Here is a 17,798-nt window from a genome sequence, read left to right on the forward strand (position 1 = left end):
CAGCCAGACTTTATAAATGGTATGGTCAGCAGATGTGAGTCTGGGTCAGCTAAATGTACCTTTCATGGCCAGCACATGGTGCTAATTGATGATTTAAGGCAAGTAGAGGAGAACGTCAGGCTGGGGGTCAATATGAGATTATTCTGTAAAGCTCTAATGAAAGCCAGTGCTTTGATTTAACGGCTGATTTTAACCAGACTAAGGACAGTAACTCTGGGGATGAGGAGGAGAGCTTGTTTAGCAGCTAACATTAAACAGCCTTCAGGTGATTCGGCGATGAACTAACATTTGCAGAACAGAATGCAACATCCTAGAGTAGTATGTCAGATAAAAATGTATATTAGAAATCACATTATGTTGTAAAATGTATGCAAACTTGGCCAGATGGTTTCTTTTTGAGTCGCCTTTGAGTAAAGGGCATTTAATCTACCTGAGTATTTAACCACTACAAAAGGCTAAAAGCTTGGTCAGTTTGAAATCAAGAGTGTAATACAGTGATTTCTGAAACCAGGACTGGACTCGTCTGTATGAAATTCTCATTGGTCAACAGGGATTGGTTACATCAGCCGTTCTTAAATTATTACTTATGAACAAAAATTTTTTAGGTATGTTTGAATATACCGTATTTTCTGGACTATAAGTCACACTTTTTTTCATAGTTTGGCTGGTCCTGTGACTTATAGTCAGGTGCGACTTATTTATCAAAATTAATTTGACGTGAACCGAAAGAAATGAACCAAGAGAAAAGATTACCGTCTCCAGCAGCGAGAGGGCGCTCTATGCTGACCAGTGCTCCTGTAGTCTACACTGAAGACATAGAGCGCCCTCTCGCGGCTGGAGACGGTAATGTTTTCTCTTGGTTCTTGGTTCTAAATAAATGCGACTTATAGTCCAGTGCGACTTATATATGTTTGTTTTTCTTGTCGTGATGTATTTTTGGACTGATGCGACTTATACTCAGGTGCGACTTATAGTCCAGAATTTAGATTAATTTAAATCTGAAATAAAATTAATTTAGCTGGGCCTGGAATTTTGTGATGAATAACGGAATTTGTATATTATTGTGGCAGTTTTGTTTGATATTATAAAATGATCAATAAAATATGTTTGGAAAGCGGTTATGTAGGGTTGGTTCATTTGCTAGCTGGCAGAATAGCTTTATAAAAATTGCAGGATGTTTATAATTCATTAAATCCTCTCTACTCCAGTGTTATATTCATCGCATTTTGTCAAGCCCAGTTCTGCTTTCTTTCACTTGCAAAATCTTGAAGAGCAACGGTGAATGTAACCACAGCTTAAAAGAATGTACTTTCCCTTCATCAGTGGATAACAGCTTGTTGTATTAGTATGCAAATTGGGACACAGCCAGGTTCTTAACACTTTGGAGTTCAAAGTTCTGCCTGAAGAAAAAGACCTGAAAATACAGCAGCTCCAAAAGTTTGAGACCACTAGTTAAAAGGATCCTGTCTTGCGTTCTATTCTAATTGAATACAAATGTTTCTGTTACAAATTGTTTTCAGTGTAACGATTTGAATAAAAAGTATTTGGGTTTTTCCATTTTTGCTTCACTGAAAGCTGCATTAACTTCCTTTTGCCAAAGAAGTTCACATGATCAGTGCCACACATTTTCTTATTTTTATTAGCACTGAATAGTGTTTATTTCGTCAAAGTTAAGTAACTTTTTTCAGTTTCAACTGAAAATTCCCAAACTTTCTCAGTGTTCTCTCAGACATAGAGCCCACTGTATCTCCCACTTGCTGCAGTGTTTCTCCTCGCCACTATCTCTTTTGTCAGAGATACTGGAAGCAACGGCACAGAGGAAGAAAATGAAACCGTTTTTCTCAATCAGCCTCAGTGTCATATAAGAGAAAATGAAAATAATGCCTTTAAGGTCCAGGGAGTAAACAGAGAATGTGATAGCAATATGAGGCGCACGGCAGTGCTGTCCTCGCTGATATTACACACACACCTCTGAGACATCCACTCAAGGCCAGTTTCTTATTACTGCTTTCTCCAAACTGTTGGAGTGTGTGTGCTGCAGCCTGTTAAGAACAAGCTATGTGTAACAGAAAAAAGCTGTGTTTCTGTAGATGCTTAACCATGTGAGCAAGAGAGAATGAGAGAGTAAAAGGGGTGGAGCTAATTGCTATATTGTGCAGACTAAATATACTTTTTTCTTTTTATTACTTTAGTAAAGACAAATCTCATTCTTGACGCAATACAGAAAAATTGCATCCTCATTATCCATTACAAAAATATATTTACATTTATATTTAAATATAGCAGTAAGGGTTGTACTGCCTTATGTTAATATTCATTAAAAAAAATTAAATAAAAAAAGTTTGATTTTTTCATATTACAGTAATGAGAATTTGGGGCTGAAATTAATTGTCATGAAAATACTTAATGTTCGTAAAAGATAGTCTTCATTTTCTTAATGTTCAATTTTCTTTCTTTCCTTCTAAAATATGACATCCAGGAAATGTTATCAATAATATCCGAAGCCCAGCATGTGTCAGGAATATTGTTGTGGCACACATGACTCTGATATCTGAAAAGCTGATATCTCATAGATCAGAGAGTTTTTCCCAACAATGTGAAGTTTTTTTCTAAAAAAAATATCTAGTGAAAATTCTTTTGAGGGTCTTCAGATGAGGACAAGGACACTTTAGTACTGATTTAGCAGCCTCAGTGCTTACCTGTTGTGCTGGAGCGCGCTGCTGCATGTAAGGGGGTTGAGAGGGGGCTGCAGACTGATGCTGTGGGGGACTGAAGTATGGGGGCTGACCCTGTTGACAGTAGCCACCCATTCCCTGGGACCCATATTGAGCCGGCATCTGCTGAGAAAGACATTGACAAAAACATGAGTCTAAGCACACACTCACAGACAAACACTTTCAAATGCTTCACATGGCATGTCACGGCAGGAAGGACGATTATTATTAAGCTGTGAAGTATTTTAAATGGTGATCCGCCCCGGAACATTAACGGACTACTTTACAATGCTAATCCCATCTGAAACTTCTCTGTCTGGGGCGTGACATCTCAAATCAAGAATAAAAGATTCTCACAGGGCTGGAACAGGCGGTGCTTGGGACTCACAACCATATTTATCAACAGGTGTGTGTGCCTACCACATTACCCTGTACTACATACAGGACAAAAGCAGATCGCATTACATCTGAACAGACAGTCAACTCTTAGGTTACCTTTACACGACAAATATGTAGTCAAAAACGGAAAAGGTTTTCCATTGTACCATGTACTCCGCCATTGCTGTGTATGTTTGACTTTAAAATTAACACGTACTGCGCATGTCTACTTACGAATGCACACGCATGACGTCACCGTTTTCAAAGATTCCCTTGTTGGGTGTTAATATGGATAACAGTGGCATATCCAAAAACTTGCAATTTGAAACACGCTTTCAGAAATATTGGTTTTCAGTCCACAAAACGTCATTGTCATGTAAACGAACAAGCAAAACGTATAAAAATGTTCCAGTTTTTGGCCAAAAATAATGTAGTGTAAACGTCCACTTGATTGGCATCAATGGATCTATAATATATACAATATATATCTCCATGGAACCTTTCAAATGCAGAAAAAGGTTATTTATAGTCAAAGAAGTTTCTTTAGATTTCTAAAATTCTCTTTAAAATTGATATTTTACGAACTGTTTACTGAAAGGTTAATTGGGGAACCAAATATGGTTCTTGCATGGCATCACTGAAAAAACACCCTTTTGGAGCCTTTAATTTTAAGGTTGTAGAGCTGTCAATGTAGCTTTAAAAACATTTAAAATATTCGTGTGCCTTTTGATGATATTCAATATATTGCTCGACGCTGAAATACCATATATCATGAGTTGCATGTGCCTGTGAATTGCCAAAATTGAAGCTGGATATTTTAATGTTAGAAAATGAAGAAATTAAAATGTAATTACTACTATCGTAATTTTACAGTTGTACTATAAATTAAAATGATATTAATATGATATTAAAATGATATTATGATATTTGATTAAATACTAATTTTGTTTACAATAATAGTATTATTGCATTTTAATTATGATCATAATTTTGAAAAATCCATTATTTTACAGTTAGTCTGATTAATTGGTCAAAAAACTGTGGAAATGTGAACTATCAAAATTTCCTCATATTGCGACACATAGAAAAATAAAATATGACCTCAGGTTTTCCAATATCATTGAGCTCTACTGTGCAGCACTTTGTATTGTGTCTTTAACGAGTTAAATTGTATTCCCTTGTTTTTTAGTAACTCCTCCTGCTTTTATTCTCAAATATCTGGTCAAATATATTTCTTTGGATTTTTACAGCCAGACACTTAGGTGTTCAGTCATGGTTTCCAACCACAATATGCTGCTATTTTCTGTCATTTTTCAGCTTGAGAGAGGTTGACAGCCCTAGCAATAGAGATTGACAGCTAAAAATATCCCGCTAAGTGCTTACATCAGAAAACAGACATCTATTTGTCGACAGCATTGCTGTTGATACAGCCCATATGAGTTGTGCATCCTGTTGAGAGTAGGTCTACAATAGGGCTGTGCGATCTGGACATAAAAAACCTATAGCGATATCTTTGATTAATTTTGCAAATTTTGATTTTAATCACAATTTTGACACACAGAGACATGCTTTACAGTCATAAATTGCATTCAGTATGAATTGGAAACATTTTTCCAAAAGAAAACCAATTAGAGCTTTATCAACAAGTTGTAACATGTCTCTAGAACAGACTTAAGTCAAAATAATCACTAAGTAAAAGTGTGACAAAATGTCTAGACATATGGCACAAAAAACAATCCTGTCCAGGATTTTTGCCATGCATTGCTCATAGAGCTCATTGTTGTTGTGCCAGGTTCACACGTACTCCGTCTGCAGTGCGTATACAGTATGTGTATGCGGTGCAGAAGCAGCAATGAGAGCGCATTATTGTAACGCAAAAGCACATTAATATAATGTGCAGGCATAAATCTCTCCATTTGCATGCAAATTTCCTTTACTCTCGCATAAAACCAGATACTTAAAACTCTTTCAAACTATGTCCCGTGCACTCACAAATCTCTCTATGCTCATGCGCTAAATATTAATTATTCTCAGCACCTTTCTATTTCTAACCTTTTCTGTTAACATCTTTCGCATCTTTTACCACGTGCAGTATGAACGCTCTAAAAAATACGCACCACAGACGGAGTGTGTGAACCAGGCGATACATAGGCCTAGGCCTGGTCTGCTCTGTTCTTGCATTCCATTTAGGCGCGCTGCATTCTGATTGGTTCGGACAGCAAACTATGGGAGGTTGGGAAAATAGAGCACGCTCAAATCGTGATTTTATGACGATTCGATTAATCGCACAGCCCTAGTCTACAACCACTAATTGATAATCAACGATAATTAAAATAAATCAACAACAAATTTGGTAGTCTGTGTCTGCTAAAAATAAATCCACCAGTCATGTAATTTCACAATGGCATGTGTGCAAAATGAATTATAAAAACAGCATAAGATATTCAGAATATTTTAAATGTAGCACTTTAAACTAAAGTAGTTACTTTCCCAGTCAGGAGATTTGACTAAATATGTATTTTGTTAAAATATTTTTAGACACTGAATACAGGTTTAAATTTCAACATGTAGCACAAATAATTGTTATTTTATGAGAGCAATCACTGTGAAGGATTATGGGAACGAGTGTGCTCCTTCCAAAAGTTAACATTTAGTCTGTGCTTTGATTTTTGTTTATTATAATTTTTAATTTAGAAATATTAATATCTATTTTAAAAGTTAAGTAATCCTTAGTTTTTTGGGGGGCTTAGAATGTAATTTTATATTTTAACCCTTTTCCCCACATATACGTATATCATTTGTATAGTATAGTATTAGGCCCTTTTGCACCGCTTTAGTTCCAGAACTAAATGTACAGTACTAAATTCCAATTACCTAGTACCATTTTTAATAATTGCATTTGCACCGAGAGTGTGCACTAGTAAGTGACGTAAGATGGTAGACAACGACGCCATTTGTGGGCGGCATTCAACAACGTTAACAAATAAGAACAACATTAACAACAGGAGGATGGAGGACACTGTGATCGGAGCTGAAGTTTTGTTGTGTCTCACAGTTTTCACAAAGATGGCCATGGAATGTCAATGTATACGTAAAGTGATTGAAAAAACAGAACGAAGGGCTAAGAATCTCCAATGACAACTGGCAGTGCTACATTTGCTACAAGTGTCTGTACATTTATCGCTGTTCATCATACTTGCGAAATGAGACACAATGTTTACAGTATGTAAACACAGCGTTTTAAATCATGGCAAGTTGGGGCATTTTTGAATGGGTCTGGCCAATCAATGTCTACTTACCTCGCAGTTAGTACCAGTCGTGCTGGTTAGACCCTGCTCCAGAGTAAGAGCTAATTTGGTTCTTGAAAAAGGCAGTCCAGTGCTATGATCGCACCTAGTTTCGGCAGTGCGAAAACACCCTAAAAGTGGGTAGTTCTACAATTAGTTCTGGTTCTGTGAAAAGGTTTTGGCGGTGCGAAAGGCCCTATTTAGGAATGCACCGATCATGATTTTTCATGGCTGAATCCAATACAGATTTTTGGGAAAAAAAGACCAAAAAAAAAACCCCGTCTCGTTTCCGATTTAGCCGGTGCATCCCTAGCACTATTATTTGCAAAACATTTCATAAATAATCCATAAAAATGTATATATATATATATATATATATATATATATATATATATATATATATATATATATATATATATATATATATATATTAGGGGTGTAACGGTTCACAAAATTCACGGTTCGGTTCGATACGATACACTGATGTCACGGTTCGGTTCGGTTCGGTTCGATACGTTTTAGATACAGCAAAATGTAAAAACATCTCAACTTTTCAGAATGCCGCAAGCGCACCGCGGGTCATGTGACAAGAACCAACCAATCAGCTTCATCCTTTCCCGTAACAACGTTGAGAGCTCAGCCAAGATGAAGGAACAGCTGATCATAGTTGTATATGGATTGCAATTTTGAAATAAATTCAGTAGCAGAGCTACTGCAAGCGATTTTTAGAGCTGCAAATCCATTTATCCTTCGCTGAAACTTCCGCGTCTCATGGAGTGAGCACGTCATTGTTGCTTAGCAAAGACAGACGCCTCAGGAGAAAGACGCGCTTAGCGTTTTCCATGCGTTTTTAGGCACGATATGTGAACGGCCCCTAAGGCGCTCGCTCACTCAGCACGCGCTGAAGGCTCGTTGCAAAATGTCTAATGCATTTAACAGACCAGAAATATAAGATCCTAAAATAACCAACAGGTCTGGTGTTTGGGTTGGATTCCCTGTAAGCTATAGTTTCTAAATGCTGCAGGGATAGTTTGCTGCGTGCATGTTTCTCCTTTTTTTCGTCTTTTCCCAGATAGTACTGACGCATATATCCCAGATATTCCCGCTGGTTTTTTTTTTTTTTTTTTTGTAATCCCGCTGGTGTACCCTGTCATGTTGCAGATGCGACATACCGTTGTTTTTTTATCCACCACTCTCTTGCCATCACCATTATAGCTTAAAGGGAATCCAAAGTGCACCCAAACACCAGACCTGTTGGTTATTGGAGGATCTTCTCATTTCTAGTCTGTTAAACGCATTGGCTATTTTGCAACGAGCCTTCAGCGCGTACTGAGTGAGCGAGCGCCTGCTGAGTAGCCTAACATAAACATATAAGATGGTGTTTTTTTCTTCTTCGGGAGTGTCAGGGGCGTTGCCTGTTACGTTGTTTGGGTTATTGGGCTACCTTGTTGAACGCATATCATTATATTTCTTTCTCTCTCTTTTTTTTTTTTTTTCAAATATAATTAATTAGTCCAACGAACCGTTCGGTATACATAATGCGTACCGCGTACCGAACCGAAAGCGTCGTACCGAACGGTTCAATACGAATACGCGTATCGTTACACCCCTAATATATATATATATATATATATATATATATATATATATATATATATATATATATATATATATATATATATATATATATATATATATATATATATATATTTAGCACTCCAAACAGGATTGACAACTGTATTCTGCTGCTGTGTGAACGTAGCCAGTGAGGGATGATGGGAGACATCTGATCACCGAGGGTCCCCATGGGTGTGTTAGTGCTTTAGTAATCCACAACTGTTCCCCCTCCTATGATTCACGACAAGCTGTTATTGTGACACTCTTATGTAAGAGCTTTTCAAGGCAACAGCTGCCATTGGCACGCTGTCCTCCCATCTGAGCCCCCCGTTACCCACTCCCTTCATTCGCTGTAATTCTCATTTGTCATTCATACCAAACAGAAAACAAATCCACAAACCATGATGGTGTGTTTTTTCCACTCATCTCTCTAATACATGCAGAAGTATGTCAGCGACGGTACGTGCACATACACTCACAAGGCTCAGATGGGAATTGTATTGAGATCTGTGTTCTCTGAGCTTCTTTAATGAGGAACCGTAAGTCAAGCAAGGACAAACCCTAATCTACACTGCAAAAATAATTCCATTAGAATCCATTAGAAAGTAAGTCAAAACTATAGCCTTGTGGGCAGCAATGCCTTGGGTAACACAAGTTTGAGTCCCGGCTTGAGGTCCCAGTCCTGCTCCCTTTTCTCTTTTCTATAAAAATAAATAAATAAGCACATACCAGACTTGACAACTCTGCATCCAACACATGCTACAGGAGTCAGATTTGACTGATCATAGGTTGAGAGGAGAGGAGAGATGGATGGCAGGCCATGCTGGAGGATTTGCTGCTCATCTGATCCTGAACTCTTCCTTTACACAGAGTGTGTGTGATCACGAAATCGAATGTGAAAGTGAACAGCAAACACTCATTTAAAAGAGATTAACTGCCATCGGATCATCAGAATTGAATGAGAGGTAGAGTTGAGTAAAATCACCATAGTAGTGGTATGAAAAGTCATGTTTCTGAAAGACAGCACCTAGTGATGCCATGTAGACAGAGAAGAGAAGTGGTACAAGAACTGAGCCCTGAGGCACCCCAGTAGTTAGATGTTGCCACTTGGACACCTGACCTCTCCAAGATACCTTGAAAGAACTATCTAAGAGGTAAGACTCAAACTACTGAAGTGTGGAGACAGCCTTTGCCAATAAGGTTGACAGGAGGATCTGGTGGTTAACCTTGTCCAACGCAGCATACAGATCCAGCAAGATAAGTATTGAAGATTTGGAATCCGCTCTTGCCAGTCTTAGGGCTTCAACAACTGAGAGCAATGCAGTCTCGGTTGAATGTCTACTTTTGAAACCAGACTGGTTGCTGTTGAGGAGGTTGTTCTGTGTGAGAAAGCAGAGACATGGTTGAACACAGCTTGTTCAAGTGTTTTTGCCATGAAAGGAAGAAGGGAAACTTTTAGGTAGTTCTCTAAAAGAGATGGCTTAAGGATGGCTTTCTTAAGTAGTGGGGTTTTACAAGCCTGTCTAAATGCTGAGGAAAAAATATGGAGCCAAAAGAGTGTCAATAAAGATAAATGCACACACTACATTCACATATGCACACACAGGATTCATACATGCACACACATGATTCATAAATACACACACAGGATACACAAATGCGCACAAAATTTACAAATGCACACACAAAATTTAAAAAGCACAGAAGATTCATAAATGCATACAAAATTCAGAAATGCACACAAAATTCAGAAATACACACACAATTCAGAAATCCAAACAACATTTTCAAATGCACTCAAGATTCACAAATGCACAGAACAAGATTCAGAAATGTATTACTGATGCACACACACATATATCTTGATTTACAAACTGCTTGCGGTCTGTGAACTTCACTGCATTTGTGTGTGAATTTTGAGACTCCTCTGACTTGGCTCCACACACAAATGCATGGAATGATCAGCAACCAATCAGATGTCTCCCTTCTTTTAGCCAATCACAAGAACGCACTCCACGTGGTTGTTTACTTATAAGCCAATCACATGAACGCGTTCACACAGATATGCCTGTGGTGCAGCATATTATAGCCTACTTATTTATGAAATTGTATGGAAATACAGATGTTTAGATTACAATTCAGGTTTATTTTTTATTATTTTTTTTTTTACAAAATATAAATTTAAAAATGTCTCAATACATATAGCCCAGACTGTGACTGCAGAAAAAAAGTTAACCATGGATTCATAAATTTGCAATAGGCAATTATTTCATTTTATTGAAATATTTTAATGAAAGTAAAAGAAATATATATTTTAATATTTTAAATATATCTAAATATTCTTTTGGATGCAATATAGAAGTCACTTTAATTATAACATTCGGTCCCTACATGAAGAGAGAGTCAGTGGTCCGCTGCAAGAGGAAAGTGACTCTCCGGCTGCGCAAAGTGAGTCACCAGCTGCGTGAGGAAAGGCAATCATTCGCTCAACTTCGCTGGGTGAGGAAAGTGAATCGTTCGCTGAGGAAAGTGAGTTGCTCACTGCGTGACTCGTGAGGAAAGTGAGTCGTTCACTGCGTGAGGAAAGTGAGTCGTTCGCTGCGAGAGGAAAGTGACTCTCCGGCTGCGGAAAGTGAGTCTGCTGCTGCGCAAAGTGGGTGTCCGGCTGCGCAAAGTGAGTCGCCAGCTGCGTGAGGTAAGTGAGTCGTTCGCTAAGGAAAGTGAGTCGTTCGCTGTGTGAGGAAAGTGAATCGTTCACTGAGAAATGTGAGTCGTTCGCTGATTGAGGAAAGTGAGTTGTTCGCTGATTGGCTTATAAGTAAACAATCCCCCACGTGGGGTGCATTCTTGTGATTGGCTCAAACAAGGGAGATATCTGATTGGTTGCAGATCATTCCCTGTTTAAAAAAAGGCATTTGTGTGTGGAGCCAAGTCAGAGGAGTCTCAAAATTCACACACAAATGCAGTGAAGTTCACAGACCGCAAGCAGTTTGTAAATCAAGATATATGTGTGTGTGCATCAGAAATACATTTCTGAATCTTGTCCTGTGCATTTGTGAATCTTGAGTGCATTTGTAAATGTTGTTTGCATTTCTGAATTGTGTGTGCATTTCTGAATTTTGTATCCTGTGTGTGTATTTATGAATTATGTGTGTGCATGTATGAATCCTATGTGTGCTTATGTGAATGTAGTGTGTGCATTTATCTTTATTGATACTCTTTTGGCTCCATAGAAAAACAACAGTGTAAGGGATGTGTTAAATATGTGAGTGCAAGTACAACTGCAGGAGAAATGGCTTGACAGAGATGATGTATATATGTGTGTGTGTGTGTGTGTGTGTGTGCATTGAAATGTAAAATATATGTTGAGAACAGTTTTTAATAACAGCATAAAATTTTTGTAGAAACTGAGATACACTATCATTCAAACGTTTGTAAGATGTTTTAAATAAATGATTAAAAGTAGTAGTAAGAACATTCATAACACTAAAAGATTTCTATTCCAAATAAAAAGGCTCTTTTTTAATTCAAAGAATCCTGAAAAAAATGTATCATGGCTTTTGGGAAAAAAAGCACCACAACCATTCTCAACATATAACAATCACTTCTTTTTTTTATTAGTTTTTACTTGTAATAATATTTCACAATGTTACTGTTTACTGTATACACACACACAAAATTGATAAATTGAGATTTCTCCAGTAAATTATTTGTTTTAATTTGTTTCTAGGAAAATTATCTAAGACTATGATACTAAGAAAAAATTTATTTCGCAGTGCAGGCCTAACTAATACATGTAAAAGGATAACTGCCGTGCATTTCCAGTCTTTCCATCACTGAAATAACCAAAAGGGATTTAAGAGGACAGCATGCAATTGCTTCAAAATCCCACAAAGAGATTGTGTCCAATCACAAACGGCACATTTAATCCATTTCTCTGCCATGTATTGTGCTTGTCAGTAGTGTGGACAGCAGGGCAGGTGAGAGGCGGTCAGATGGTCAGCAGCAGTGCCTCATGGGGGTTGATGGCTTCTGCTGATTGTGTTGTGATAAGACCTGTCCTCTTACAAAACCTTCAAAACACCTGTCAGGACCTTTGGCCCCCTGCCACGCACCTGATCCGCATCCACCTGAGCTCACACAAGCTCATTAAACACACCTAACGCCATCAAAGAGCAAACACAGAGGTAAAATGCAGGGGCAAATTAGTTTGATGCCGCAAGTGGAGAAGAAATTCACATTTAAAGGTACATTCAGTAGTTAATGTGCACATTTAAAAGTGTTATGCTTTAAGAAATAGTGAAATATTGTACACATGAGATCGATACATTACTTATAACAGTCTATAAAAAGTGTTTTAATTATGTATGGTGTAGGTCACCCCCTCAGTGGATTTGGCCTTGCTGAAATGATGTGACATTGGAGAGATAGTCATTAGCTTTGATCTACTGTCACCTCCACAGTGTTGTTGGTGATGCAAAGAAGGAACATTTTGGACTATATAAACTTTTTATTTTTCTTCATCAGCAGAAACAACAGGAGATTCAATAGCTGTTTGGTTGAAAAAGAAGAAAAAAAGGTCTGAATACAGACTAAGACAAAAACAAGCTTAAACACTGGTAAGACCTACACAAGTTAGAAAAAATTATGATGGAGAGAAATCACTGACTAGCGATACCCACATGGCTACTGTTTTGATAGATAGGTAATGGAATAAATTACTGAGTAGAGCACTAATCTTAAACTGTGTAATATTAGTGTAATTTACATAAAAATCAGGGATGTACAGTTTTTAACAACACTGTGGTATCCATATTAGTAGTGATGCTAATGCTAACAAGAGAACTACTGAATGCAGTTTTTAAAAAGGGTAGGTGATTTGGCTCAAACACATTATTTGTCATGCTGGTTTAAAGTCTCTTCACATCCTAATAGCAATCACTAAATAAAGTGGTCTAAATGTATTTATATCGTCTTTGGAAACCATAAAATGTTTGTCCAATCATATGACTCGGTCTGAGGGCTACGATAGGCTTTTGCATTATTTGCACACCTCTGAGCACCATGTTCACGCAGACATGATATGTCATCAGCGCACTCCATTACATTATTTTGGACTGAGCGAGAATGGAAGGTGTTTTTAACGTAATATTATATGCTTGTACTGTAATGTTTTCTCACCAGTGAATGAGGCATGAGGTAATCGGACAGTATTGCATTCAACCCTCCACTAAACGCTGTTTCTCATTGTGTCGCAGGTTAGCCTCTGCTCCGCCTCTGTGCGTTCTTGTGTTATGAAGGAGAAGTGTCTATGGATAGTGATTTGCAGAGAGGATGGAAGCTTATGCTTTCAGAGCTAGCTTGAAACTGCTAGCCCATTTATATATATATGAGCTTCCAGTAGTACCTGTAGCAGAATTGAATTGTCATCAACTAATCTGTTCGTCCAGCAAACATTCAGTGTAGGTTCATATCAACTCAACTGGCCACAGAAAATATCTTTCCTTCAGTATCAATGCATTAGAGCATGTAGCTGGATCAGAATAGTAAAGGGACATTATTCACAAGCAGTGACAGAATCAGTAATTCATACACAAAAGTTTTAACAAAAAACTAACACATAACTAGTCTAAGCAAATAAAGGAATAAACATACACTCACGCATACATAACAAGGAGAACTTAAAGTGGATGATTGAAGCCATTAGAGAAACCAGAGAACCAGACGAGTTAAAAACCATCAGTGCCGTTTAACAATGGGGTCTACAGCTTGGTCTAAACTTTTGTATTTTGTACAATACTTGAATTTCCTTGGTCATTGAACAAGTGTCTGGATGCAGTATCAGATGAATGTTTGATGGTTTGTTCTGGTTCTGTTTATTCTGGCTCGGTGGTGATTGGGAGAGGTTTCTCCAAGATGAAGGTGATGAGAGAAGAGAGCAGAGTTTGAGAGACGACAGCTGGAATTCGAGGATTTTTGGTGAATGAAAAGAAGAGGCTGTGGCCTGGCATAAAGCTTTGGGGTCCAGAAAAAAACTTCTAGCTCAGCAATCCTCATTTTCTCAGTATCTAAAAGAGCTTTAGACTGAGCTGCGTCGAGGCCTCTGGAACTTCGCAACCAGAAGATGGAAAAGTGATGAGAGACGAGTGAAGAGACTAAAAAAAGCGAAGCGGGTCACTGAAGTGAGGCTTTAAGTTCTGTGGAGGTCACACGTCTCAGGGGTCAAAAAGTCAATGGTGACTTGCACTTCTGGAGGGAAAGTTTATGACTCTGTCTCTGAACGTGGTCATTTGCATATGTAACTGGATTGGATGTTGATGCAAATCTACTAAAGACTCTTAGAACACATATCTTGGCTGGGGAAGTCGTGGCCTAGTGGTTAGAGAATTTAACTCCTAACCCTAGGGTTGTGGGTTTGAATCTCGGGCCGGCAATAACATGACTTAGGTGCCCTTGGGCAAGTCATCGAACCCCCAACTGCTCCCTGGGCGCTGCAGCATAAATGGCTGCCCACTGCTCCGGGTAAGTGTTCACAGTGTGTGTGTGTGTGTGTGTGTGTGTGTGTGTGTGTGTGTGTGTGTGTGTTCACTGCTCTGTGTGTGTGCACTTTGGACGGGTTAAATGCAGAGCACAAATTCCTGAGTATGGGTCACCATACTTGGCTGAATGTCACGTCACTTCCCTCACATAGGAATAAACATGCAATATACACTCTCAATTAAATCATCATAAGACAAATAAATAGAAACCAAACATGGTATAGGTGAGTTTCCATTAACTTGTGTTCTATCATAAGCATGCATGAAACAGTATACAATACACAAGACCATATACAAGGAGGTAGTAATCATACACAAAGAGCTGGGGATATGTATGATAGGAAAGTCAGAGAAATGTGTCTATGAATTAATGAAAGAAGTCATTTCCTATAGCAGTGTGTGTCTGTTTTAGAGAGAACTGTGTAGGGAGGAAGATTCTCTCTACATACTTTCAGGGTGTAAAGTTGAGGTGTCCTGGCCTGGAGATCGTACACAGACATATAGGCGCAGAGTCTGGTGTTGGGTGAGGGGTCTGTGATTGTTATTCTAATGAAAAATTGATTTGTTAAATTTAATGAACAATTATGTCTGCTTGGTCCAAATGCTAGATATATTATAGGCTATAACTGGTCTGAACAAAAAACGGCAGATCGCTAAACAAAAATGCTAACTCACTTTCTGACGAATGTGAAAAAGGAAGAATGGAGAATTTTGCCTGAAATAAATAAAATAATTATTTATAAGGATATTTAACATTGTGTATTCTTTTTCCTCTACCTAAAAATGGTGCTTTCATTTTTGTCCTCTAATATATATATATTTTTTTATAAAAATGTTATGGGACCAAAACAGAGGTAGCCAGAAGATCAATAGAAATAACACAGCAGGATTCCCTTGGTATCAGACCAGATGAAACATCCAATTTCAGGTAAAGTTGTAAAAATCCTCTGGTCATCTAAGGTCTCCTGGTATATACAAGTCATTATATGGTCACTCTCGACTGAGATTGGTGACAACTAACAGCTGCACAAATGCACCGCACACCCCTTCAGGGTAGAGTTACCCCAAAACTCTCTCCTGTAATGATCTCATTATGTGCTGGCCGCGTCCAGTGATGTCTTTCTTGATTAGTGCCTCTCCTACATTCCTCCACGCCAGGAGGAGATTGCTGATTCTGATCTTTCTTTCTATAAAGGTCACGTCCGTACCCTGGGGCAATCACAGGAGGAAACTGCACACGGCTGCTGTCCTGCTGATCTCCTGTCAGTATAGCTGACCAGAGTTCAGTGTAATGGATCTAGAGGTAATGAAAAGAAAGTGGCTGATGGCCGAAATACCAGTTTGTGTTTCTAAGGTCCAAAACACAGTTAAGTATGTGAACCCAAACGCTTCCAGCAACGCAGACTCGATTTCACGCGTCGCTGTTTTCCAGAATGTGTCAGAACAAGGTCTACAATAGCTGGAGAAGTCTATCTGTTAGCAATCCCATTTATCTCATTGGTAGTTGCTGAGCTAGCTTTAATAGTTAAAGCTGCAGTCCGTAAATGTTTGGGTTCAAAATTTACAAAATACACCATGAATCCATTTTCCAAACCGTGTTTTCGGCTTGTCTTGAATCACTACGGTATTTTGTGTAATAAGTGTTTATATTCGCCATAGACATAAACAAAGAGAAGTAGCTCCAGCTAAAATGTTCTTCCGCAAGACACACACAGTTCTGTTTATTAACCACTAGAGCACCAAAAGTAACATTTTAACAACCAGCTACGTAAATCATAGCACAATTTTTCATTTAAATAATACTGGGTAGCAAAAACCTGTGACCAACTTTTTGTGAAATCTGCGGTTGACCTCACAAAAACTGAATCCAAAATTGTGTGGATTCTAAAGAAATTGCTCAAATTTATAGGTTTGGAAGTCATTTCAACCAAATTATTAAAACAATCACCTTTAAAGAGCCATTTGTTCATAAAACGGACTATACGCTGGTTGTGTTATAAATGTATGAATGCAGCCTGTGTAGATTACACAATAAAAAATGTGCTGCTTTGATTTACTTTGAGGTTTCAAGACCTTTTATCTCAGTACATCTGTATCTGGCTGCAATCTTAAAGATGAATTCATCTGGCATGTCCTTATAGATTCAGCAGCTGGCCAATCATTCACATCTGCGTTTACATAAAGTATGTTTCTAGCCTAAGTCTTCATATTTTGTCAAAGATACACAGAAGCTACACTCAGTCCAATATGCTGTGTTAATATCAAGGAATTTTCCATATTGATTTTTCACCATATAATACTTCTATTTTGAATCAACGTATAGCTTTGTATTGTGTTTTAGGACTGAAGGAAAATATACTGGTAATTTTCTTCCAGAACATTATCCAATAACAGTGTAGGCTAGATTAAAGAATATTGAAACTGCACTCGCATTTAATTTAACCTAGGTGATGTGGTAGAAAGTGAATCATGTTTGGTTTCAGTATTACTGGCTTAATTTTTCTTCTGTCCCACCCATGAGGCCTTGGTTTCATCAGCAGAACAGTTATTTCAGAGGCTGTGGCACTTAACACAGTCCAGCTTTCGAGTCTAAATTTAGTAAGGCAGTCTGTACCCAGAATAGGACGGCCCAGCCCAACCAGACTGCCTGCCAAGCTCTTCTGACAGACATGCGGCGCATTAGACTGTCAACATCTCTGGTGCACAGGGAGTACTGTCGCTCCACGCTGACAGGCACAACAGAGTAGTTCCTTCTGCACCACACTCTGTGTTCCCCCTCGGGCTGTCACTGTTCAGACCACCGGCCTGTGGGACATTTCAGTTTCCTGTGGACTCAACACCATGAAGAGCACCGCTGCTATCTCTGTTTGAGAGCTATGAGTCAGTGTTGCTAATTCTGATAGTCTAAGGTAGATGTGCTTAGAAAGTAGATATCGTAGCAGGATAGTCCCCCGTGTGGCAGCCAGCTGGGGTGGGAAAAAACAGTCTGGCATGGTAAAAAGTGAGCACTTTTACCAGACAAGTAACATAACTAGGCCCACACACATTTCTTTTAGTACCGAATATGTGAGGAAAATGTGTGAAGTTCTGCAAAATAGATTTAAAAGTGTGGAAATGTGTTAAATGGAGCCGGGAGCACTTTCAAGCACTTTCAAATCAAGTGCTTTGGTGATTTTGGAATCTGAAAGCAAATTCGGATTTCTTTAAAGCCCCCATGATATCAAATTATTGCTGGGCGGTAATTCGATAATGATAAATATCGC

The 17,798-nt window shown here is 38.4% G+C and overlaps 1 protein-coding gene across 4 annotated transcripts in view; it reads right to left on the reverse strand.

Annotated features, from left to right (window-relative positions):
• The window catches only part of LOC113121254 (AT-rich interactive domain-containing protein 1B-like), an 82,571-nt gene that overhangs the window by 56,890 nt on the left and 7,883 nt on the right, over window positions 1-17,798 (reverse strand). For 2 of the 4 annotated variants that reach the window (XM_026291570.1, XM_026291572.1), the window contains exon 3: window positions 2,700-2,837. In XM_026291570.1, the coding sequence (XP_026147355.1) occupies window positions 2,700-2,837 (138 nt within the window). Of the gene's footprint in view, window positions 1-2,699; window positions 2,841-17,798 lie in introns of all 4 variants that reach the window. The other 2 variants (XM_026291568.1, XM_026291571.1) reach the window with 1 other exon arrangement.

This window comes from Carassius auratus, chromosome 20, assembly GCF_003368295.1.
Source record: "Carassius auratus strain Wakin chromosome 20, ASM336829v1, whole genome shotgun sequence".
Lineage (NCBI taxonomy): Eukaryota > Metazoa > Chordata > Actinopteri > Cypriniformes > Cyprinidae > Carassius > Carassius auratus.